The following is a 25,140-nucleotide window of genomic DNA, read 5'->3' as shown; positions in this document are numbered from 1 at the left end:
AAGTTTGTTTCAACGGGGTGCCACGCCCACAATCCAAGAAAATATGTAGCGCCTACATTATGATAAAAACAAAACTTTAACCGAAATGTGCCACGCCCACCCGAACGCCCAAAAACGGTTAAAACGTTCAAATCGATCTGCCGCACACATAACATTTACTGAAATAGCGGGAGGTGGCGCCCAAAAATTTCGTTTGCTGCTTATAAAAATGTGACACGCCCACTCTAACTCCCACAAACGGTTTAAACACTTAAATCTATCTGCCGCCCACCTAACATCTACTGAAATAGCCGATAGGTGGCGCCCTAAATAGCGCTTTGCTGCCTATATATTTATCTTCATTCCCCTTTTGCTCACTAAGCTGAGTAACTGGTATCTGATAGTCGACGCACTCAACTATAGCGTTCTTCCTTGTTACATTTGAAGACCTCGAAATCGGATCATCCTCTGATAATATATAAATATATATAACTAGACCATAATTTTGTTTTAAAGGCGTACATAGTATTTAAATAATAGCTTTCTAACGACGTATATTTTTTTTATATATATTTATATATAAATATATAAAGGTATAAATATATATAAATATATATATATATATATATAAATGTTTATATATAAATATATATATATAAATATATATATATAAATATATATATAAATAAATATATATATATAAATAAATATATATAAATAAATAAATATATATAAATAAATATATATAAATAAATATATATAAATAAATATATATAAATATATATATAAATAAATATATATATAAATAAATATATATATAAATAAATATATATATAAATAAATATATATATAAATAAATATATATATAAATAAATATATATATAAATAAATATATATATAAATAAATATATATATAAATAAATATATATATATATATAAATATGTAAATAAATATATATATAAATAAATATATAAATAAATATATAAATAAATAAATGTATAAATAAATATATAAATAAATATATAAATAAATATATATATAAATATATATATAAATAAATATATATATAAATAAATATATATATATATATATATAAATATATAATAATCGTGTATCAGCGAAGATTTACTCAAAAGGGTCATAACTGGTGACGAATCATGGGTATATGGTTATGATATCGAAACCAAAGCCCAATCGTCACAATGGAAGAGCCCAAGTGAGCCAAGACCGAAAAAAGCACGCCAAGACCGATCAAATGTCAAAGTTTTGATCACTGTATTCTTCGATTACCATGGCGTGGTGCATCAGGAGTTCTTACCATATGGTCGTACGGTCAATAAACAGTATTATCTGGAAGTTATGCGCCGTTTGCGAGAAGCAATACGAAAGAAACGTCCAGAATTGTGGAAAAACAATTCATAGCTTTTGCATCACGATAATGCCCCTGCTCACTCATCTTTGCTTGTGAGAAATTTTTTGGCTAAAAACAACACCACAATAATGCCTCAGCCACTATATTCACCGGATTTGGCCCCATATGACTTTTTCTTGTTCCCAAAACTAAAGAGACCTATGAAAGGACGGAGATCTGCATCGATTGAAGAGATAAAGACTGCATCGCTGAAAGAGCTCAAGGCTATACCGAAAAGTGCTTATGGGAAGTGCTTTGAGGATTGGAAAAACCGTTGGCATAAGTGTATTGTATCTGAGGGGTATTACTTTGAAGGGGACAACATTAATATTGATAAATAAATTAATAGTTTTTCTTGCAAATACAAAGTCACCTTACTTTTTGAACACACCTCGTATTCTTGATCCGTCTATCCGTCTGTCCGTCCGGTTCTACGCAAACTAGTCTCTCAGTTTTAAAGTATCGGGCTGAAACTTTCCCTAACGTCTTCTTTCTATTGCAGGTAGTATACAAGTCGGTACCAGCCGGATCGGACAACTATATCTTAAAGCTCCCAAAGGAACTATCGGGGAAACAATTTTAAAAAAATTATATAATCTTCTAAGCTTGGAAAAAACATTTTTTAATTAGTTCTGAATGTCGAATTAAATTTTATCAAAATCGGAAGACTATATCATACAGCTGTCTTAGCAACGATCGGAAAATTGGCAAGAAAATAATATGAAACAAATTATAGCTTCAGTGTTTTTTGTCATTTTATACTATAGTATTGGGAATAAATTTTTTAGTATTTTAAACAATTTTGAATTAAATTTAATAAAATCGGACTACTCCAACAAGTCAAGGAAACGGTCACAGAAATACTATAAGTTTTTTTTTTATTACTAAAGCTACCAACAGTCCTTACAAATTGCATATGGTGTTACTAACGTTGATTATTTCTTATAACTGCAAGGGTATACAAACTTCAACTTGCCGAAATTAACTTTCTTTTTCGTTTACAATAATATACAATATTTCAAGACTGTTGTTTTGAAATTTTATGTCAATCAGTCGAAAATTGTAAAAAAAATTACCATTTGAGCGAGGGACAGTCCAGCTTGGTTCTCTAGCCTCCAAAACTTAAATCGTTGCCCTGAAAAGTGTCTTTTTGTAAGTCGGTGAACACTGTTCTTCAAAATGTAATGTACCGATCCTTCTGAAATTTTTCACTTCGATTTTTTTAACGATTATTTGTAATTTACTGCATATCTCGATTAAAGTTGCTAACTATTGATTGACATAGACTCGGTAAGTGGTCCTGATTAATAATGTACATATATACTTTGTGGGATCGCAAACGCTTCGTTCTACCTGTGATACACATGTACTCCAATACAAATTACCGTTTAACCTAACGATTAGCGAGTAAACCAACGTGTATAATATTATACCCGATACTCAACTAAAAGGAGTGCGATTTCCTCCAGGAAATCTGTTTTTCACTAACACACCTAACGCACCCTGCTGAAACGAACTTGCGCTGTGCAGGAAGCCCAGAACCCTGCATGGCAAGTCCCACTCCTCTAGCTTTTATAGTTTCCAAGATCTCGGCGCTCATATGGACAGACGGACGGACGGACAGACGCACAGATGGACAGAGGGGTATGGCCAGATCGACTCGGCTAGTGATACTTCATGGTCGGAAACGCTTCCTTCTACCTGTTGCATACTTTCCGATGAATCTAGTATACCCTTTTACTCGAAGAGTCATGGGTAAAACCAGCCCCAATACCCAGTTAAAAGCGAGGAGACAGTTGGCATTGCTTCATATTTGTTGTCTCAATATTTATTTTCTCATTTGACAAGATACTATTCCACCATAATGCATTTTCTTCTGTCAGGTTTATAATAATTTATTATATTGTATTTAGTTTATTTGTTAATACCATTAGCTTGCGCCGCATATTTGTATAATAACGACCGATCCCAGTGCAGTACATGTCGTCAATCCGACACGAATCGAAAGCACACAGCGTAGGGAACGTCGATTGTTGTATAATTAATATATAAATATAACATGTTAGAGTGTTTGTCACCCGATCGGTTTGTTTACATGGGGTTCCTTCTTTTTTATTGTACATACAATCAAATGTTTTAGACGATAAAAGGAAATAAACGTAGGTCCATATGGCAACGTACGTAATACAAGAATGAAGATTCATTTCTTAAGGGTACAATATACACGTTCTCCATTAATATTTATTTGTTGTTTCATTGCGAGTCGTTTTGTCTTCGTAGGATTGGGGTCTGACATGGAATATGGATTTGCAGTTATGGAGGGGAGAAGAAGTCGTAATAGGCAAATTTTGAGGATGTGGTTAGGCTGGGTGTATAATATATTCTTTTAACACGTAATTAACAAATCTAATTTTAAGCAATCTTCCTATTAAACTCAATAAATCAATCAGTTATCAATCAATATGTATGGCATATAGTTATATTCATAACGTTATGTTTAACTTTTACTTTTAGTGTCCTCGTTCACTTTAATTTACTTTTTTTTAACAAATATGATTTGCCTATACTGTTTTCCTTTACTGTAGTTTAGTTTGAATATAATTTAATTTGATTCACAACAATAACATTTGAATATGCATTTCCATTTAGGTTTTTGCTTTCGCTTGGAGTTCTGAATTCATCTCTAAATATATCGTTAAATCAGTTGGTATACATAGGGCTTAAAGTGTATCTGATGGCTATGGATAGTTTTAAGTTTCACATCCAACATACATATGTAATCTGACCAGGGTTGGTTACGTCGTCTACAACTGGCATATTGCTCCTGTTTTAATTATCCTATTCGAAGCCGGTGTCTTGTACCAGAACTCAACAGTTGGTTAACATTATGCGATATTGGCTGCTGGGACTGATTACGCAGCGCTGATTACTCCTATGTGAGGCTGGCAGCTCGTTTAAATAGTGGCCACCCATATGTGCACTTGAGCCCTTGCTTTTCGAATGCTGAATGTGAAATTGCTTTTTATTACCCTGGCTTCATGCTTCTTTCAGATTACATCAGTTATCGAATATATGCTTCGCGTGAGTATGATTGTGTCTTGAGATTATAACAATTATCCCTTTGCATATGTATGGGTTGTTTTACGTACGATTGTGGTCTGATATCAATTAACTTTAACAGGTTAGTTCATAATGGTGTGGCTGTGGCTTTGTGGTTTGTAGGATATAGGGTACCAAAGACGCTTCAGCTGTCTTTCCCTCCGTTGACATGTCCACAGATCCATCAGCTCTTCTCGGTCTTCGATCATTTGGCTTTTTACACAGTGTTCCTTTATTCGCCTGCTTCGTAATCTTCAAACACTTCTCTTGCTGCACTTAACCTTATTGTCAACTAATCTTTACCTAAACCGAACGCGATGAACCCGCTGCAAAAGCTAGAGGGAAAAATTGCGGCAGAAGCACACAAAAATATATATATTAGGGGCCAGATATATCTAGTGTATTGTAAAATAAGTATATAACAAGAACGATTGGGAAAACCATGAACGTGGAATATCTACAGAAAGCTGACTGGGTGAACTGCCGTTCAATTCACTTCGGAATTTGGATTTCCATTTCAGTAGCTCAGCAGTTCCAGCTTAGTTAGAATCGGTGTCCGAATCGCTGGGCGGAACCGGGGATGCAGTCGACTTGATGGCCGTACTTGGTGGCTCCTCGCGAATTGGACGAGTTGCCGCCAGATACGCGTTCGTGGACTCGCCGTGCGTGGTCTCGATGCCAACCCTAGAAGGGAAATTTTTATTTGAATTATTAATTGCACCGTTTGTTGCTCAAATAACTTTTTACACCTCAGAAAAAATGTTTGAAATTATTTTTTATATTTTATTAGTGTTTACATTTCCGGTTTTTACTATGGGAAATAGGATTGCCTGCCCTGACAAATTCGTTCGTAAATTTGAAGCAAGCAAGAAGAAACCCTTTTAAAATAACAATGAGATTGGTACGATTCTCAGCATTTATAAAGTAAAAATTAATAACTCCGATTTCAGTTTACGCTTTGACAAAATCTTCAAAAATGTAGACGCCAGGAAGATTTTAAGTAGCGTGAAAGTAAGCGGGGCACCCTGAATACCAACTTGGTAGCTGTTAAAGTTTCCGAGATCTAAGAGTTCATTCGGGCAAAAGGATGGACAGACAGACAAGGCTAGGCCGACTCGGCAAGTCAATGTACTTTATATGAAGAATAAGAATATGAAGAACAAGAATAAATGTACTTTATAGGGTAGGCAACGCTTCCTTCTACCTACTACATACTTTCCGACGAATATACCCGTTTCTCTACAGTTAATGGGTATAAACAATTGTTGTATTCTTCTACAATGGCTGATGAGTATTCAGAGGATAAAATGCATCATTATTTGCCTAAGGGACTCGCGTTCCCTACTAATCTTATTTTACCCGATTCCAATGACCTTTCTTCCTAAACGATACCTGACTAAAGCCAAAATGCTCATCCTTCTTACAAATATTCCACAGCGCCGGGTACCATACAGAAATCATCATTACTCACTTGTACTCGTGCCGTGCCAAGTAGCGGACGTACTTCTCCGGCGGCTCATCGGCATCCGAATCCTGGACACTCACGGAGCGCACGGTGGTATGCGAGACCTGCGTGGCGGGCATAGTAAACTCCACGAATGCGTATGGCGCCAGTTCGCTTGGAATCTGGTCATATGAAGTAAGGGCCATACGGCAGACTAGCTGATGCGTGGTATAAGCGCCTAACGGGGAAAAAATTAAAGATTTATAATCAGGTGTGTACTTCTACTTTTCATTGAGTAACTGATTTTAACTATTACGAGGGAAAGAAGACAACCACGAAAAGCCGACAAGAAGTTTAAATACCCTTTCACAAGCTAACCTTATACCAGTTAATACCAAATCCTGAAAATAAAATCACACGTATATAGTGCAAATTACATAGACTGAAAAAAAAGTATAAAGTTTGTCAAGTAATTATTTGCAATAGTGAAAATGATTCAAAAATTCCTTAGTAAGTCATGTAATGTACAGGAAAATACTAGATTTTAAATTTTCATATTTTCGAAAAGACTTATTTCTATTGCAGGTAATGTATAAGTCAAAACAGACGGAATCGCACAACTATTTCCTACATATGTCTTCCAAAAAAGGAAGCGAAGTATTTTATGCCCCTATCACTACGTTGAACAGCGCTGACCTAAATTTGATACCCCCTATTAAGATTAAGATTCATAGTTAGATATGTAAATATGGAACATTTCAATATATGAATTTGAGTTTCAACTCACCCTGACCCTCCTTGGGCAAACGCGGACAACGCCACACAATGGCCCGATGATGATGCTCATACTTGGCCTGTCCCGAGGTCACCTCGATCAGCGACTCCTGCAGCGTGTCTACAGCACCCAGTATCCGCTCGATTCCCTTGATCTTGCCAGTTCGCCGATGTGCGGACTTGACCGAACCGTATCTGTTTTAATGATGCCGAAGCAAATGTAAATTATTAAGTACCAGAAAACCCGTTGACCGTTCCCAGAAATACCCACCGAAAGTGCTTCTCTACGCGGAACAAATAGATCCAGCATTCGGGAATGGGGAAGCGCACCGAGACATCCTCACAGGGTATTTGTCCCAGCTTGCGGGACGTGAATCCCGGCACCAGGATGTCAGCTCGCAACTCCACCTTGTTGCCCGTGACACACCAGGTGGCCTTCAGCTGCAGCGGAAGTTCACGATTCTTGGGCGGACGCACACGGAAGCGCAGCAATTCAATATAGTTGGCATCGGGCGGTTGGAATCTGGATTAAATTTGGGTTTAATTAAAAAAAACAATAAATGAAACTCAAAAACACTAAATATACCTAAAATTTTGCCGGCCGGCCCAATCCCACTCTGATTTCTACTTACTTGATGGTGCGCGTTCTCTCGTACTCCTGCTGATTGACCACACTGTGAAACTCAACGGCCTCCAGCCGGATCCACTCCTCGGTGGCCACCGGGATGATGTCGTGCCGGCCGACGACCTCCTTCCCCTGCCGCCACATGTCATTCACGCCTAACTCTATGGTTGGCATGCCGGTGAGGAAGGCGAGGAAGAAGAGTCGCACCCGGGCAATCTGCTTGAGAATCTTTCCCTCGAAGTCCTGCTCCACAGTGATCTCATCCACGGCGGTCACCTGGACCTCTTCCATTTTGTAGGTTAACGCTCGTTCCCGCAGCGCAGGCAGCTTAAACAGCGCTTCCTCGATGCAAATGGAGAACTGCTTCATATCTTCGTAGTTCATCGACCCGATTTTGAAGAGCTGGGAAGACTGGGGCGCATGCTCAACGGGCAGACCCAGTTTCTTTAGATCGCTTCCAAACTCCTTGACGCCCTCGTAGTCACCAGCTATGGCGTATTGTGCGAACTTCGTCAGCTTGTTGGTGATCCGCTCCGCCTTGGTCACCTGGCCGGGTCTTACGCCGGGTCGCTCCTTGTAAAAAATGTACTGGAGCTTCATCGTGAATATCTTGCCGAACTGGTCGTACTGCTGGGCCCCAATCTCCGACACAGAATACGAGGGCTGTAATGGCAGTTCCTGGAAGGGCTGTTTGTCGCCTGCCTGGTTGAGCAACTGGACCACCGGAACGTCGTTCTGTACCACCAGGCGGACGAAGATCTTTTTCCAGAATCGTTGTCCGGTGATCTTCTTCTTGTTGGGCTGACGTAACTGCATCTCCCAGCCGGGGCCCACATAATGAAGTCGTGGGAACTCCTCCAGTGGCTGCGATACATCCTCGTCATACAGTGGTGTCTGTGGCGTATCTTGCGAGTCCGAACGTTTCATGGCGGTTCCATCGGTTGGTGGTGGGCCTGGAGCCGGAAAGCCACTGACATCTTCAAAAGGATTTACAGTTTGTGCCTGGTTGGCAACACGCGCCGGCGGTGGTGGTGGCGCCAGTTGGGGAGCCACAACTTCAGTTCCCTCCGCCTTCGGGCGGATGACCACGCTAAACTCCTTGTCCACCGATTCCACGGAATCCGCGCGAGCGGGCGCCTGCATCGCATAGAAATCGTCGTCCTCATTGCCGAATCCATCGTCTGCTGAGTTGGTGTCGCCAAACGCATTCGCTGAGATCGTAGCCGAGCCAAAAGCACTGTCCCCCCAAGCTGAAAAGTGGAATACGTCAGCTCTCACATACATAAACAAGGGAAAACGGAATGGTCGATGGCCTTGACTATCGGGCACCCGGTCCTCAGCTAAAGGGAGTGCGAAAAGGATGGAGATACGCATTCAACAAATTGGATGTTTTGCCAAACAAGACACCTGTCTTCTACACAAAGAAAGGAGGAATTACGAGTCTTTACACTATGACACTGCAAATACTACTACTACTACTATCTTGTAAGAACGGCAGGTCGATGAATTTAAGTCTGCATCGATAAGATGGCAATAAGCTACCAGAAGCCTCATTACGCAATGCAAAGATCAGAAATTGCTTTTGTACAGACTAAATTAAGGCTTGAGGGTCTTGATGCTGTAGACTCCGCACACAGGAACAAGATTCCATTATCAGACGTACTAGATCTAAATACAATGTTTTGGTAGTTAAAGGTCATCAAATTCTTTTATCATGTCTTTATAAAAGAATTCTTAGGTCATTCAAAGTGCTAGGGCGATCAAGGTCGACCGAGTCGATAGGAAATAAGATGCAGGGAGGGGCGGTAAAATCTTTACAGAATTCTTTTCTGAGTGTAGTAGTCACCTTCACGTTTATCATTTTAACTTAATGTTAGAACTTATTTCTTTCCTACATTAATCAACCATAGCAATTAGTAAATTGTTCTTTTCAAATTCGCTTATCAATTGTATCCCGATTCAGTGTGATAAAACTTACCATCTCCGCCCGTGGGCGTTATCGCTCCTGATCCCCCAAAACCATCAAGTATGCTGATGTTGTCCTTCTTCACCGAGTCAAACTTGGCCGAGAAGGCGTCGAATTCGTCTGGCTCGGCTGCAAAGATATTTGCAGTATAACTGGGAGAAACTTCCGTCTGCGGAAGCTCCACTTCCGGCTCCACATAGTCGACGGCAAAAATATTGGCCACTGCCACGGGAACGGGGGCGAAGCTCGGTTCTTCTTCTTCTTCAGGGCTGGCGAAGGGGTTAGCGGACAACTGACCACTAGCCAGGTCACTGGTGGCCAACGGAAAGTCCAGACCGGTGTCCATTTGCTCCGGCTCGGGTTCACTAGCCACTGGATCGTCATCGGGCAAAGCGGCCTGGGTAGTAATTAGTGATTCCGTTGGCGGGCTGTAATCAGAGATAATCCCGGCTTCTGTTTCCTGCTCAATTTTAGGTTCTGCTTCCGCGTCCGGAGCCTGCTTAACATCCACTTCATCCTCATCATCGGAACGCGGAAGATCCTCTACCGTAGTGATCTCGATATCTGGCGTGGGCGCCCTCTGTCTGCTGGCCGTTTCCGGCGGCGCCGCCATGTGATTCGCATGCCGTTCCAAGCCCGTAGCCGCCTGCGGTTGGGATGTTATGTCATGGGTACTCTCATCTGGTCGTATAAGAAGGGAAGTGAATACCGGCTCATCCCGTGAGGTAGTCCCATCCCTTTGGTCCTCGTCGGGCTCCACCTGTTCCGGCGGCACATCCTGCGCCTTCGTCTCGGGTAGATCGTCATGAAGTAAATCCGGTTTGGGCGCTGGCGGTGCTTGTGGTTGTTCGAAGAGACTCAGTATATCTTCCTTAGACTTGGGTGGCGGCGGCTTGACCGGCTTGCTCGACGTAGTGCCAAACATGTCTAGAAGATCATCCGCTTCCGCAGCGTCTGGCCCTGGAGTAGCTGCAGTTACCGGTGGCGGAGGTCTTTGGGGCGCCATCTGACCTGGGGGCGCCGGACGTGGCGGAGCGGGCCGTGGGGGTGGTGGGCGTGGAGGTTGTTTTACTGGCGTGGCTGGCAGTGGCGCTGCCGCCTGTATATTAGGCACCGCCGTCGGCACTGCAAAGGGATTATCCAAGGGAACACCTCCTGCAACTACCCCAATCAAATCCACATCCATGCCTTGAGTATGGGCACTCGATCCGCTATCCACGGATACATCCAGCAGATCAGCGAGGCCAGAGTCCGGAGTGGGACTCGGCGAGTGCAGGTCTCGCATCGAAACCGGACTAGGAGATCGGGTGGCGGGAATGCGACCTAGTAGCTCGGAACTGGTCTCCTCTAACTGATTGGAAACCGTGCTAATTAGATCTTGGGTACTCTGGGGAGGAGCCTGGGGGCGTGGAGGAGGCGGGTGCACATGTGCCTGCGATTGGGGTAGTTTCTTGACGCCCTCGTCCTCCTCCTCGGCACCTGACTTCAAACTCAACGCATCGTCCTCCGCCTCAATCGTGGTCCCAAAGAAACTCATTGCAGGGTCAAGATCATTACCGTGAGCTGCATCGGCCTCCGGTTCCGCCCCCGTTTCGAGATCATCGCCACCAAAGGCAAAGGGATTTGAAACACCAGTAGCTAAAAAAAATATTTAAATGTTTAAGTAAAGAAGTTAGAAGTGCATTTAAATAGACATATTCAATCTTATAAATTATATAATAAAATACATAATATATATTTGATCTCGAAAAGTAATGGGGTTTTTTTTTTGCGTTAGAGTGAACGTGGCAAACTGATAAAAAATAATTCCAACAGTACCTTGTAGGGTATTCTGACAAACATTTTGGGTATGAAGTTTTACTTTTCTCTCGGTATTTCTTTAAAATTATTATTGGTTTTTTTACGACCGAAAACTAAAAAATTGTTTATTGCTTTTTGTGAACTAGATATTAAAAACATCCTCTGTTCAGTTTAAGGCCAGAAACTAGAGAAAATTAAAAGGACTTTTTACGTCTAAACTTAAATTTATAATTTATTAATTAAATTAACAACTGAAAAAGGTTTATAAAATAACTATATAGCAACTATAAAAAGTGGACTAATATTGGTTTGCGGAAAAAGCTATAGTACTAAGTTCGCTGAAAATAGCCATCGAACGTTTACAGGAATATGCCTAATAAAATGTTGCATATTAAAAACGAATCGTTCGTCACAATACCCTACACCTACATGCCTTATAGGGTCGGAAACGCTTTCTTCTACCTGTTACATACTTTTCGAGACAATATTGCTTAAAATTGGATAAATAAATACATTTTGCCTTTACGATTTAAAGACCACCAAATCGACCCCCCTAGTAAATGTCAAATTTATTTATTTCCCTTTTTTTTCCTAAAATCATAAGGCAATTAAAAAATAAAGTTTGTCATTATTTTCTGAAACGATTTTGTAAGGAGGACCTTTAACATTTCTGGTGCGCCAAACATACAAAGTTTGTACTTCTGCAACGCAACTAAATATCTTGGTACATACCTGCTCCAAAGGGATTATCTGAGCTCGATTCCGGATCAGATTGCATGAGAAATGGATTGGCGGCCATGTCACCTCCATCCAGGTCGTCGTCCATCAAAAAAGGATTGGCCATAATTTAGTCTGTTGTTTGTCTGTGGTTGAATACTATCTAGGCCTAGCGCTCAATCAGTTCACTTTCGAGCAGTTTGATCTCCGTCTCGCCGGGCACAAGATTCTCCGCAATGGAAGTGTCAAACGGATCAAGATTCTGGGCCGGTCTCGAGTGCGTCGAAGGCGTGAGAACCTTGTCGCCAAAACCCAACTCCTGCGCGTCACTCTGAACGTCTAGAACGTCGGTCACCAAAGTCGCTGTCGCAGGCAAAAGTTCGCTTTCCAAGAGCTTCAACTCCGTTTGACCTGGTCGGAGATTAGCCGCAATGGAGGTGTCAAAGGGATCGATGTCTTCTTTCGAATCCCCAAATCCGACGGAATTAGTTAACTTTTTTCGCTCCTGGGCGGGTGTCAAGACCTTGATGTTGATATTCTCCTCGACGGCCAGCAATACTTCAGCGGAAACCGGGGTGGGTGGAGCCCGGGGATCGAAATCAGGGTCAGAGAGGCTGTGCCGCAGATTGGAGGGTTCTGAGATCAGATCCTTTTCTATATGTTTTAACTCTATGTCGCTTAGCCTCGCTTCAGGCACGTAAGATGTGTCGAAGGGATCAACGTCTTCGGCTTCACGCTCTCGCTCTTGTAGAGGATTGCCAGTTGGTGCGTAATACGGCGTTAGTGGCTTCTTATTGGCCCCCAACTCATTACCCACTCCAAGGAGATCCGGTGCTGGCACCAGAAAGCCCACACTTTTGGCCTGGATGTTCAGACTCAAGGAGGACTTTCGGCGGGCTGTGTCGAAATCCGCCTGTATGTGCTCTACTTTCGCCTGCGGCTTCGCTGGTGTTTCCTGATCCGCTCGTGGATCAAAGTCTGGGTCGCTCAAAGAGTGCTTAAGAGTGCCTCCCACTCCACTGGACTCGTTGAGAAGCTCGCGCTCCAGAAACCGCAACTCAGTGGCCTTGGGCTGCACTAATGCAGATATGGCCGAGGTGTCGAAGGGATCAAAGTCCTCCGGATCCTGGTCGACACTTAAAGTGGGAGCCAAGGGCGCGGGAACCACCTGACTGAGATCGGTAGCACTTCCAGCGAGAAGATCGTGGGTTGGAGCCGCTAGGGAGGATGGCCCAGTGGCTGGTTCCTCGGCACGCGGATCGAAGTCGGCGTCTTCCTCGAGTACGGTGGTCTTCTTGATCACCTGTTCCGCGAAGTTTGTGTTAAATGGATCGTCGTCCGGATTCTCCTCTTCGTCGTCCGAAACAAAAATGGCACCGGGTACGATGTGGGGTCCTGTCGGCGGTCGAACTGGGGGTGGCGGACGCTTTGGCTTTCCTAGGTATGGAAAAAAAAGATTGGTTAGAAAAGTAGATAAGGTTGCAGGTTTTAAAATAGAATCAAGCGTTCTCCAGATAGATTAAACTATTACATCAGAGCCGGTCGCCAAAAAATGTAATTACAAAAGGAATTATTACGAAGCTGAGAAATAATATCACCCTGAAACTGTGCGATATGTGTTTCTCAGTTCAAATTCGCTAAACAGAACATTAAGTTCAAATTGAATATTTATACACTTGCACAGGGTATATTGAATTCAGTCAGAAGTTTGTAACGCAGTGAAGGAGACGTTTCCGACCCCATAAAGTATATATATTCTTGATCAGCGTCACTAGACGAGTCGATCTAGCAATGTTTCTACGCAAACTAGTCTCTTAGTTTTAAAGCTATCGGGCTGAAACTTTCCCAAAAGTCTTCTTTCTAGTGCAGGTAGTATATAAGTCGGAACCAGCCGAATCGGACAACTACATCTTATAGCTCCCATAGGAGTAAATTCAAAAAATATATATCATTTGTATTTTTTAACATAAACCCTCTTACGATTGGAAATAACATTTTTTATTAGTTTTGAATTTCGAATTAAATGCCATCAAAATCGGACGACTATATCATATAGCTGCCATAAAAACGATCGGAAAATTAGTCGGAAAATATGAAAAAATTATATCTTAGGTGTTTCTTAACTTATAACCTTTTAAGCTTGGAAATATCAATTTTTAAGTGGTTTAAGTAGTTCTGAATTTCGAATTAAATTTTATCAAAATCGGACGACTTTATCATATAGCTGTCATAGGAACGATCGGAAAATTAGTGGGAAAATAATATAAAAAAATTCCTTGAAGCGCTACGAAACATGGTAACATTATGCCTACTCCATCCGTTTAAAGCAGTGGTGCCCACGGCCTGACCCGCGAGTCTTGGGGCTCAATGAGAAAAGATATATGAAATAAGTAAAACATAAACTTTAGTCTATTTGTTTTAGCCTTTTTACTTCAACTGGTGACCTACGAAATGAAAGTCATTCAAAACACTTCACGTTTTTGGGCAAACAAAGGATTTACAATACTAACGCGGTATAAGCCCAAGCAAATTTTTATATAAAAAACCCAAGCAGCCAGTTCAAATGGGTGGCAACTAAAAAAGTTGGGATTTGGTTTCAATTCAAAGTTCAGTAATGATAGTTTTCGACCACTTTCCTGCATTTACACTTCGGGTTAGAGAAGCCTTCTGTTGAAGTTGCGAATACCTTTTCGCCGTGATGCAGATCATAGAAGGCAGTAAATCGGTAGGAACTCTCACCTGTATCTGGTTCCGGTACCGCTTCAAACTCAGCCCAGCTCCCTTCTCCAAAGGCTTCTGTTGGCAGCTCCGCGCCGGGCAAAATAACCTGGGTGACTATAGTAACCTCTTCCTTTTTGGCCAGCGACTCGGCTGCTAGTTCGGCAAACTCGTCGTCATCATCGTCTTTAAGGGCATCGAACTCGGAAAGGTCCGGGTTGAGCAGCTGATCTTCCTGATCCTGCTCCTCCTCGTTCTCGGCAGGCTTGTTTTGAATTAGGTGCAAATGCAGCGAGACACTGAGATCAATGGGGGCCGAGGACTCGGGCAATTCCTCGTCGAGATCGTCAAGAAGATTATGCTGCGGCTCGGCGTTCGCGGCGGCGGCAAGAAGATCCGCTTCCGGATCAGCTAGCTCAACGCTCTCGCTGAGCAGGAGGTTCTGGATTCCCTTCCTTAACTTACGCTTTGGGTTTGCTAAGGCAACGGCGTGCTCGCGGTCTACGCGACCGGAGAGCACCTCAACGGCCGCCCCAAGGCTTACTAGCTTCTTGTTGCCCTTTGCGCGATCAGCGCCAACAATGACCTTCTCCGCGTAGGCAGTGTCAAAGGGATCCGGCCCGTCGTCGGCGAGGACTGGGGAATCCGGGACAACAGCTAGTTGGAGCTCACCGCTGGTGATGGCCTCGATGTAGTCGGTAGCAAAGATGTCATCGGCCTCATAGTCGCCGGCCTCCTCCTCCGATTCCGATAGCTGGACAACCGCCTCGGCTAGCTTGTCCCGCTGAGCTTCGATCTGCCTCAGACGCAGCCGTTCCTGCTCCTGTCGCTCGGCCTCAAGGCGCGCGGCCTCCTCTTCCTCTTGCTTCTTTTTTTCGGCGGCAGAGGGCAGGCGCTGGTAGAAGGACTCCTTCTTGATACGGTCGAGCTCGTCCTGGGTCTTATGAAGGATACTATCGACGCCGGAGGTGAGTGCCTTAAACTTGGCCCACTCCTCGTCGCCGCCGGCAGCTCCCTGAGTTTGATCTCCCGGCTGTTGGTGTGAGTTGCTCGACGATAGTGCCGGTGCCTGGAGGCCCGATGCAGATCCCGATCCCAGTCCTGAATTGGAGGCAACTGGCTCGTGGTGGGCTTCAACGTCTGATGCCGCTCCGTCGGATTCGCCGGCGTCCGATTTGGTGGCCGCCGCCTCCTGTTTGGCCTTTAGGTCGCGCTTGTACTGCTCGAGCTCCTCCTCGGTGAAGAGCTCTAGGTCCTTTTTCGACTTCTTCTTTTTCTTTTTTAGGCCCTTTGGTAGCTTAAGCATTATCTAATTGCGGAGACATCGAGATCGGTCTGCAAATAGGTCGTGAAACTTACTGACTCCGGGTCGAAATCGAAATCGAGCTGGGGTGGAGGTGGTGGAGGTGGTGGAGGTGTTGTAGATGTCGGAGGTGGTTTCGACGGCTACGTAGGACTTAGTTTAGTTCTAGTTAGATGGGGTCTTGGAACTGCGGGTGGGAGGAACAGACGAGGCATTATGTAAGCTAAGCAGGTCCCACGAAATCGATCCTGTGCCGGAACCAGGATGTCTAAAATCTAATGGTCTGGGGGAGTTTGAGGCGATGCAGCGACTTGGCCGCCCACTCACCGCCGCCTTTTCCAACGATTTTCGGCTCTTCCAGTTGTTGTCGCTGAGGCCCAAAGGAAAATCTGGCAAGACCCCGATTGTGGAAAAGTTGGTACACATTTATTTGCGTATATATAGAGCGCCCATTGTGTACCTACTAGCGAACTTGCCGAAAGGTTAAAGCTTTTCACCACCCAACTCTTCATGCGAAACGCAGCCACAGCAATGGAGTTAGCCAAAGCTCAGAGCCCCACGCGCACCCACCCACAGCCACCCGCACTCACTTTCAAGGCGAAAAGGTTTTGTTGCCCCGAAAACAGGAAACATCTACCATTTCCTGTTCGACTTTCCTTAAAAAGTATTTTGAAGTAGCGTTTTTGTTTAAACCCGGTTTTTTGGCTCAGTAAAATACATTTTAAAACGGTTTAATCCAGTTACTTAAGCAATCCGTGCGGCAGCTTATCTGCCTGTTTGGGTGTTTTGTATCGACAAGAGGTGAACTTTGAACTTTGACACGGCACATCAGCGCAACGGCGCAACAACAATTGAAAAGAGCCTGCGAGTCTGCATTTTTTATGCCAGTTAACACTGAAATCAACCCAGGGACAACAGCTCAAAATCAATGATTCACTCCACTGAAAATAACACGAGTTACTTTTTTGCCAGGGAATCTACGATTTCGAATTGCGAGAAAAGCATTTTCATGGCAGAACTCTGAGTTCAACGGGAATTGACGCACATTCGAAAGCTTGGACAGCTTTAAGTCCCGTTTGTGTCGCAGGCAACACTGTCCGCGGAAAAGAAGTTTGATCCCGGTATTCAATCGCTACTTTGCTAGAGCTAGGAAGTTAGTTGTTAGGAAGCCACTATACTGTTCTGCGGTCTCAGCCCCATAGAGTTGATCTGTGCTGCCACCGCGAAAGCTTAGAGGGAGAAGGCCGAGTGCCGAGTGCCGAGTGCCGAGTGCCGCTATCTCTCTCGCCATCTCTGTCTGAAAAAGAGGGCAGTAGTAACGTTCTTATTCTTCTTTTCTACCTCTGGGCTTCTCTTTCCGCCTCCTCTCTCCTGCGTTGTTGGGAAAAATCGATGATTCGCAGACTCGCAGTGCTGGGCAGTGCGAGCTAGGCGACGTTTTCGTGCGAGAGAGACGGCACCCACGCACTCCACTCACACACGCACTGGCGCACACACGCGCGTTCGCATACAAGTACAAAAGTGTATAACTTTCAGTGTGAAATGGGCCCACATACAGTTATTTTCGTAGGCCTGACTTTACGCTTTGAATTTTATAAATTGCATTTCGGCATTTTCGAGAGGACTTGGGAAATTATGCAACTCACGTCTCACTCTTGTACACTTTGTCCCAATATAAAACTGTGTTCGGTCGAAAAAAAAACACTATTTCACTCGGGCTTTCCACTTTATCCTTTCCTTCTGGACCCAACGCTTCCGGAAGTATATTAAAATGAATAAAAGGCAGTGACTAACAACACTGCGCGTGGCAGCCTGGGTTTTGCGGATTTTAGGTATTCTTCTTTCGGTTGCTCGGTGGCTTTACCTCTGGTTTGAACTATCGGGAAATCTAGCACAGAATGAGTAGAACGTCGTTGAGTTCCATAGGAAGTGCTTTCGCCAGCAGCGACGTCGGCAGCGGTGCGGCAGCGCCAGTGGTGAATCCTTCCAAAGCTTGAGTAAGCTCAAAAAGCTCTGTGCTCGAGGTTGTTGCTATCCTGTTTCTCCTGCGGGACTCCCGCTCTCTCAGAGGCCCAAAGCTCAACGGAAGGGAGACCAAGGAGAGAGAGAGCTGTCACTTACGTCACTGCCGCTGACACTTGACATTTCACTTGGTCCAGATTTTCAGCGCACGCGCATCAACGCTGTTCGCCAGCCCTGAAGGAAGTCAAATTCGAGTAAAATTGATATAAACGTGTAAAGGCATGAAACAACGTGGGCTTCGTGTCAAGCCCGGTTTTCTGTTCAACAAACTTTGAAACCTTCTTAAAGTATAACAAATACGCGGCCTTATGCATATTCTTGCACCGAAACCGTGACCTTTTAGTAAAGATTAAAGAAAAATTACTGCGTATATGTACGACATACGTACATGTAGGAGATCCAGGGTCGGGTTTGTCGGCCAGTATCAGACCGCTTTCCCTGTGTACATCAAGCGAGTGGGGTAGTCGAATTTTTTAAAAATATCCTGTCGGTGATATTTGGTTTTTGAACAAATGTCACAACTATATTTGTCCATATCACTGTTTCAAAATATCATTTACAAATAATATTGATTTTCAATATTAGCTGGCAATATTTTTTCAAAAATATCATTGATAAATCGATATTTTATATACTTTGACATAGTTACCACACACGTTCATCTTTTCTCTTTGCAATCTCTTTTTACGCTCCTTTTATCCGCAGTCCACTCTCTGAGAGACTTACAAGTAATAATTAAAACTTATATTTCAAAATATCCTCCGGCATTGGCTGATTGAATTGATATGAATTTTACTAATTTGAAGAAAATAGGTTAAATGTACATTGAGGTTGCGTTTAAAGCTTAAATTTCTCCTCTCGGTTAAACAAGGAAGGAAGATAGCTTCGCCAATCCGAAGCTCAAAGCCCCTTGCGGCTCGTCCCTGTGGAAGCAATAAACATGTACACATGGTTCTTCAGCTTTCAGAAAACTAAAACAAATCACAAACATTTTAAGATAACATTGCTTTACTACGGTATACGAAATGTATGTATGTTCATGTATTTTTAAAATTCATATTTCATCAAAAAAATTATTATTCATGCATACAATGATTTTCCGTGTGTGTGTGCCTACCGCTGTTTCACACTGTTCGTGTGGCGGCAAGGGACAAGCAGAGCTCCTTAGGGAAGATACGGCAATGCGTTAGGAAATTATTTTTTCTTAGAATAATTAAAGGATGCAAGACGTAGTTCAATAACTTGGGTACGTTTCGAGCTTGTAGTTTGGACGTTAGGAAAGAAATTTTTATTGAACTAATATGAAGACTTAAAATGAATAAATAGATAAGAGACGCCAGAGTTCCGACCTGGGAGTTAAGAGCAAGTTCATGTTGATGTGCTACCAAGAAGCAGGCACGGCGAGCGTTCCTTTCTCCATGGGCGAACGCCAGTGAAAGCACATGTTCTTGTGACACACTGCTATCTACCCTCCACTGGCAACCGATGGCGGTCGCAGGTGAATTGGTGGGCAGGTGTTGGGTGAGTCACAGCCCGTCATGGGCCGCTCTTGGGCTCGCGCCACTATCCGATCGAAAGCTTGTGTATCTTATCGCCCAGGGAGTGCACTTAGCACGCGTTTTGGAACGGCTGGCAAATTACTAGTGTTGCTTTGGGCCCGGAGCACTAGGGGTGGGAAGGTCAGCCCATAGCGTCCCACTCTCTTCCGTGCACCACGCCGCAGCCGTCCTGCTCTGTTCCACGCACAGCCTAGAGGCGGATGCGGCTCTCCAGGCGGCAGCTGTCGAACCACCAGGACTGGATGTCGCCGTAGAACTGCGTCCTGTGGCCAAAGCCGGGGCCGTGGAGCAGGGCGCACAGCTGGCAGAACGGGGATGGGGGAGCCAGGCGGTAGTGACTGCGCCACCAGAAGTAGCTGACGTACTCCTCTGGGTCCCCGCCCACGAAGCTTAGGTGCTGAGCCAGCGCCTCCACGGTCTCGAAGCGGCTCGCGTCGATGTACGAGTGCGGCGGAAGAATCCGGGAGTAGTCCGCTCCTCCGAACACCACGGGTATTACCTTCCGGCGCAGGGCGTCGAAGAGCTTCTCCGTCACGTAGTCGTCGCACAACGAGTTCTCAAACGCCAGGTAGAACAAGTAGTCCGTGTCCAGCATGCTGTCGCAGCGCGGGTCCCCTCGGGCGCACCTGAATCGATTCGTAATTAATATCAGTTTGGGGCACTCAGAGCTCAGACCTAGGTCGGTTCAGTTCAAACTCAAGCTGTTAGTGTGAGTCACAAGTGGGCCCTTCCCCCACCTCAAGGACCCTGCGCTGCGCCACGACTCTCCCTGAGCTGTAATCAGGACATTATAATTCGACTAGGCCCTAAGTGTATGGCTAATTACTTGAGACTAACTGGGAACGCACTCTACTACATGAAGAGGAGATTGTTCCACTGTGTTTCTGCTGAGTGTGAAAACTAAACTATCCCTCGAAAATCGTACTATCTGCCATTGTGGCAGCATCCTCTCATAAGGAAATATTTATTATAAAATCAGTGCTGAGCTTGCACTCAAGTTGTGTCATTTTTATGCCCTTGCAGAGGGTATAATGATTTCAGGCAGAAGTGTGCAACGCAGCGAAGGCCTATATATATTCTTGATTAGCGTCACTAGACGAGTCGATCTAGCCATGTCCGTCTGTCCGTCCGTCTGTCCGTCCGTCTGTCCGTCCGTCCGTCTGTCCGTCTGTCCGTCGTCCGTCCGTTTCTGCGCAAACTAGTCTCTCGGTTTGAAAGCTATCGGGCTGAAACTTTCCGAAAAGTCTTCTTTCTATTGCGAATTTGACAAAAATCGGACGACTATATCATATGGCTGCCATAGAAACAATCCGAAAATTAGTGGTAAAATAATATGAAAAAATGATATCTTCAGTGTTTTTTAACATATAACCCCCTACGCTTGGAAATAACACTTTTTAATTGGTTTTGAATTTCGAATTAAATTTTATCAAAATCGGACGCCTAAGTCACAAAGCTGTCATGGGAACGATCGGAAAATTGGTGGGAAAATAATATGAAACATATGGATGTCTAAAAAATGGTCTGAAAAAAGAATGAAATAATTTTTTTTAATATCAGCAGCAATCCTTAAAAATTTCACATTACTAAAGTTGATCATTTCCTATTTCTGCAAGGGTATACAAACTTCGGCTTGCCGAAGTTAACTTCCTTGCTCGTTTACACCCGTTTATAGCCGTTCCTCGGAGAGATAGCGATTTATTTCGGCTTTGAATTTCCGAGAACATGTTTTCGCTGTACCGAAACCAATAGTCTGGAGCGCAAGTGGAACAAGTACAACATCACAGAGCAGCACCGACAGAACCCGCTCTCACCTGAGGGTTCCGCACTTCCCGTAGATATCCACGTCGAAGAATTCCTGCAGCCTATTGGCCAAGATCTCTCTTCTGGACAGCGTTTCGCAGTGGGACACGAACCAAGCGGCCATTTTCGTTTTTCCGGACCAGAGATCCCAGACCACGGAGTCGTTGAAGTGCGCCGGGGCTTGCCTCCAATGCGGACTCACGCTGGGCGCCACCACGGCGTCCGTTTCGGCATCAACGAGCTGCCCGTAGGGCCAGACGACATCCGAGTCGAGGCGATAGGTCATCGTGAGGTTGTAGAACCCCCGCTCGTCGTCCAGGCGGTGCTTGGTCTCTGCGGGCGGTTCCATCAGGGCAAAAACGTACGCCTGGTGGGGACTCCTCTGCGAAGGCACCGGTCGCAGGAGCGGAAACATCTCCGCCGCATGGAAGACAATGGCGTCGTAGAGCTCCACGGCGGGCAAGAACTCGTGTTGGTTGCTGATTTCGCACTGGTAGACCGGGCACCGAAGCTCCTCCCGCAGCTCCTGCGGCCCCAGAGTGTCCCAAGACAGCTTCCACCGCGGGTCCCCGAAGAAATCGGTCCACAGGAGAATGGTGCGCGTGGACCGGCTCCTCGGGCTCCTCAGGCTCTGCTGGCGCTCGAGGTGGCTGCTCAGGATTTCGTACTGGTTGAGGAGCGGCGACCGCACGATCGTGCGCAGGATCACCAAGGTGCCGACCAGGACCACGACGAACAGCAGCAGGGCGCCGCGCGACCCGCAAATCAACCGACCCGATCGAACAGCCATGGACGTGTGCCCGACCTGGTCAGATAACAACCGGCAGGTACTCCGGAGGTACAGTGAAATCTGCCTATACTCCACAGTAGCGGGCTGGCCACCGTCACATCCATACAACCCTTGCGCCGCGAAAAGTGAGTCGGAAGCTCAGGCCCCGTATTGCTCTAAAACCCCCTCTTGAGTCATACACAAGTCGGGAAAAATTGCAATCTAAGGTCGCTAACAAAATCCGACCGAGGAGAACTCGCAGCGAACTCCACTGTAGCAACAGTCGTAGCACCCTGGCAAAGGTGCGAGTCCGATAAGGCCGTCCATTATTGATTGTCGGGCCGATAAGTTCGGGAAACTCACACTCCCACCTGGCTGGACAAACATTGGGCTAGATTAGTGATATCGGGACCCGCAGCCCAGCCTTCTGGAACCCCAACTCCACGTACTCCACGTACTCCACTCCCTTCTGGCCAGCCACTGACTGAGCTCCGGACAGCGCTTCTGGAGGTCTTCGAACAAATCTGTTTCCTAGGAGACCCGCCATAGCGGCACTGTCCGCCAGCCACTGCAAACTGAGTGCTCCGACTCAGCCGGCGTGTCATGCCGAATCTGAAGGCGAGGTGGTGTGGCCAGTGAGCTTTCCTGGTAATTGTCCTAGTGTCATGAGCACAAATTACAACGACCGACCGGATTCGAGGATACACACATGTTTTATTTACCTGGCGGTAGTACCTCCGGTACCTTGGGTGTATCAAGAACATTAGCAAGCTAAGTGGCCCTATGAAGAGGGCCATGGAGGGAATTTCCGAATTCATAACAGTGCACTGTTATTTAGTCATTTATTTTTAATTTGTGTATTTGTGTATATAAAATCGTTAATTGCTTGTTTTTATTATAGTTATTAAATTGGAAGCTTTCTGGAAGGAGTAGAAAACACTATTTTCACTTTTGAGGCGACAGGTGGAACTTTAGTTTTTTGCCAAAAATTTGAATACAAATTTTGTGTAAACGCTTTTGTTTTCTTTCCTTTTACAAATTGTAAGCCCTTGTACTTACTAATGACAAAATTAATTGGTGAAATAGTTAGTATTAGTAGCTTTTGACTTCACTCTCTTACACCAAAGGGATATGGGGGAAAGTGGGTAGGGATAGAAAGACAATTTTGGTTTGGCACAGGAGACTTAAAAACGTCGTCATCATAAAGGTCTCAGCAGGGGGTGAGAGTAGTTATGAACCTACTTCTTCTGTAAATGGTACAAAGTAAAAACCAAACTTTTATCCGAATCCAAATGTTACTTTCAACTATCCAGCGCCTCAGGGAGGGACTTGCGATTCTTAAAAAACTTGAAACTTATCACAGAAGTATTGAGATACCGTCCTCTTACTTTAGTTTATTGTCTTCATTTATCGTCTCGGTTAATATATAAGCAAATAAATTAAAATGGAACACTAACTTCGTGTTTCTGTAATCAGTTTTAGTTTTATAAATTAGAACGGTGCTCCGAAGCTACCTTACTTTCTTATCAAGCACGTTCCCCCTTGTTCATGAAAGACACTTCCCAAAAACAAGTGTTTAAAGTTTTAAGTATACATCAAACATATGTACGGTGGTTCCTTAAAGAATTCTAGGATGCAAAATTCTTACAATCGTATAGGCTTGGATAAACTTGGTCAAGGTAGTTTTTTCGCTTATAACTAGGTAACAATGTATAATAGTGGATGTAAATTAATGTTATTCTAGTTATCTCGATAAAATTCATCATTTAAGGAGAACTATCTAACAGAGATATTCTTTACTATGGAACAATCTGTTTAGAGCGCCATCGCATGGCAATCACTGGTGACTTTTCTCAGTGTCGGTTGCGATTAGGCATTCTCCTATTAGCTCTTGGGCCGAAAGGCGCATTCGGTCCGTTCTCCCGACGAATGACCGCCCCAAAAAAAGATAGGTGCAATTAAAAAATAATTTATTGCTTGGCGCACTGAAAGAGTGAGAAGACTCGAATGTCGGGAATGGACAAATACTACAATTCGTGCATAAACTAGGTGCCAAAATCGAAACAAAAATGCCTGGGCAGTTTGGAAAACATTACTGAGGATCAAGAGAACTGGAGTTATTTGATAACAGAAACACACGCACTATAAGTAAATATACAATATACATATACACAAAATAAACATCGGCTACAGGGTACTAGCACATAATTATGATACTATCACAATGGAGGCGGCTAAATGCCGCAGCAGGATCGCTGGCCCGCAGGGTCGCCGCCATCCAGGACCTCTGAGCCGTCAGAGTTGCAAGGGCCATCCGAGTCCGCGTGCTCGAGGCGCAGTGGACTCGCGTCGGGCTCCCGCTGGCTGATCTGCTCCAGCATCAGATGGGTCAACAGATCAAATAGATCGGACACACCCTCGTTCTCCTTAGCTGAGGTCTCCACATACTGGGCGCCAACCGTGCGCGCATATTGGAGGGCCTCCTCATGCGCCACCGCCCTATGTTCACTCAAATCAGTCTTGTTGCCTACGATTATCAAGGCAATCTTCGTGCCGCGCATTTGCCGGAGCTCCCGCACCCAGGACTTGACCTTCTGGAACGAGTCCTGGTCTGTTATGTCGTAGACTAACAGGGCACCATCGGATCCTCGGTAGTAAATGGGTCCCAGGGCGTGGAATCGCTCCTGTCCAGCCGTGTCCCAGATATTCAACTGAGCCCTTCTCCCGTCCTCCAGCGACACCTTGCGAGTCACAAAGGAGGCCTGTAGGGTGCTTAAGTGCTGAGCATTGAACCGGTCCTCCATGTAGCGCAGCACAAGCGACGTTTTGCCCACACAACCTGCAAATAAGGCGTGTTATCCCACACAGCGCATTGGATAAGGTTATCAGGCCACCAGAACGCACCTTCACCCAGAAGCACCGCCTTGAAATTAAGCGTTGGACTGCTCTTTGTTCTGCGCGTGCTCATTGTGGGTTTCCGATTTCAAGGTTTCCTGTCTGGATGCACATCGGTTTTCAAAGGGGACACGGAAAAACAAAACAAAAAACAAGAAAATGCCAAATTTTGATTATATACGTCCGCCAGTGTGGCTGCCGTACAGCACTAATGGAATGGCACTTGGTGTTACTTTATTAGATGAGCCAACACCT

General features: G+C 44.6%; 4 protein-coding genes across 7 annotated transcripts; all 4 read right to left on the bottom strand.

Moving 5' to 3' along the window:
- Positions 1–3,193: 3,193 nt before the first annotated feature.
- Positions 3,194–11,978, bottom strand: LOC108027144 (protein stoned-B). Of its 3 annotated transcripts, none has more exons than XR_001768311.3 (8): positions 11,832–11,978; positions 9,312–10,937; positions 7,341–8,583; positions 6,980–7,231; positions 6,722–6,903; positions 5,962–6,172; positions 4,952–5,174; positions 3,194–4,825 (listed from the first exon to the last, which is right to left on the bottom strand). XR_001768311.3 is itself a non-coding variant. In XM_017098380.3 (8 exons), exons 1-8 carry the CDS (start codon positions 11,941–11,943, stop codon positions 5,030–5,032), a joined length of 3,708 nt encoding a protein of 1,235 aa, XP_016953869.1. In that variant the 5' UTR covers positions 11,944–11,978; the 3' UTR covers positions 3,194–5,029. The 3 variants fall into 3 exon arrangements, 2 of the variants coding, with proteins under 2 accessions (XP_016953869.1, XP_016953857.1); XM_017098380.3 differs by having other exon boundaries at positions 3,194–5,174; positions 9,312–9,945; positions 10,009–10,937; XM_017098368.3 differs by having other exon boundaries at positions 3,194–5,174.
- A 7-nt stretch (positions 11,979–11,985) lies between these two features.
- On the bottom strand, positions 11,986–17,847 carry LOC108027158 (protein stoned-A). Of its 2 annotated transcripts, none has more exons than XM_017098416.3 (3): positions 17,702–17,847; positions 14,556–15,869; positions 11,986–13,253 (listed from the first exon to the last, which is right to left on the bottom strand). In XM_017098416.3, exons 2-3 carry the CDS (start codon positions 15,838–15,840, stop codon positions 11,986–11,988), a joined length of 2,553 nt encoding a protein of 850 aa, XP_016953905.1. In that variant the 5' UTR covers positions 15,841–15,869; positions 17,702–17,847. The 2 variants fall into 2 exon arrangements, with proteins under 2 accessions (XP_016953905.1, XP_016953894.1); XM_017098405.3 differs by lacking the exon at positions 17,702–17,847 and adding an exon at positions 16,165–16,388.
- A 1,271-nt stretch (positions 17,848–19,118) lies between these two features.
- Positions 19,119–22,533, bottom strand: LOC108027181 (alpha-(1,3)-fucosyltransferase C). The gene is given in 3 exon segments (XM_017098476.3): positions 19,119–20,044; positions 21,233–22,041; positions 22,044–22,533. Coding segments are annotated over 3 exon segments (1,317 nt in total). The 5' UTR covers positions 22,116–22,533; the 3' UTR covers positions 19,119–19,608.
- A 1,410-nt stretch (positions 22,534–23,943) lies between these two features.
- On the bottom strand, positions 23,944–25,113 carry LOC108027168 (ras-related protein Rab-21). Its single transcript, XM_017098450.3, has 2 exons — positions 24,895–25,113; positions 23,944–24,829 (listed from the first exon to the last, which is right to left on the bottom strand). The coding sequence occupies exons 1-2, from the start codon at positions 24,956–24,958 to the stop codon at positions 24,225–24,227; spliced, it is 669 nt and encodes a 222-aa protein (XP_016953939.1). The 5' UTR covers positions 24,959–25,113; the 3' UTR covers positions 23,944–24,224.
- Between the last annotated feature and the right edge of the window lie 27 nt (positions 25,114–25,140).

Source organism: Drosophila biarmipes, chromosome X (assembly GCF_025231255.1).
Source record: "Drosophila biarmipes strain raj3 chromosome X, RU_DBia_V1.1, whole genome shotgun sequence".
In the NCBI taxonomy this organism is placed as follows: Eukaryota; Metazoa; Arthropoda; class Insecta; order Diptera; family Drosophilidae; genus Drosophila; species Drosophila biarmipes.
This window is presented reverse-complemented; position numbering and strand designations above follow the sequence as displayed.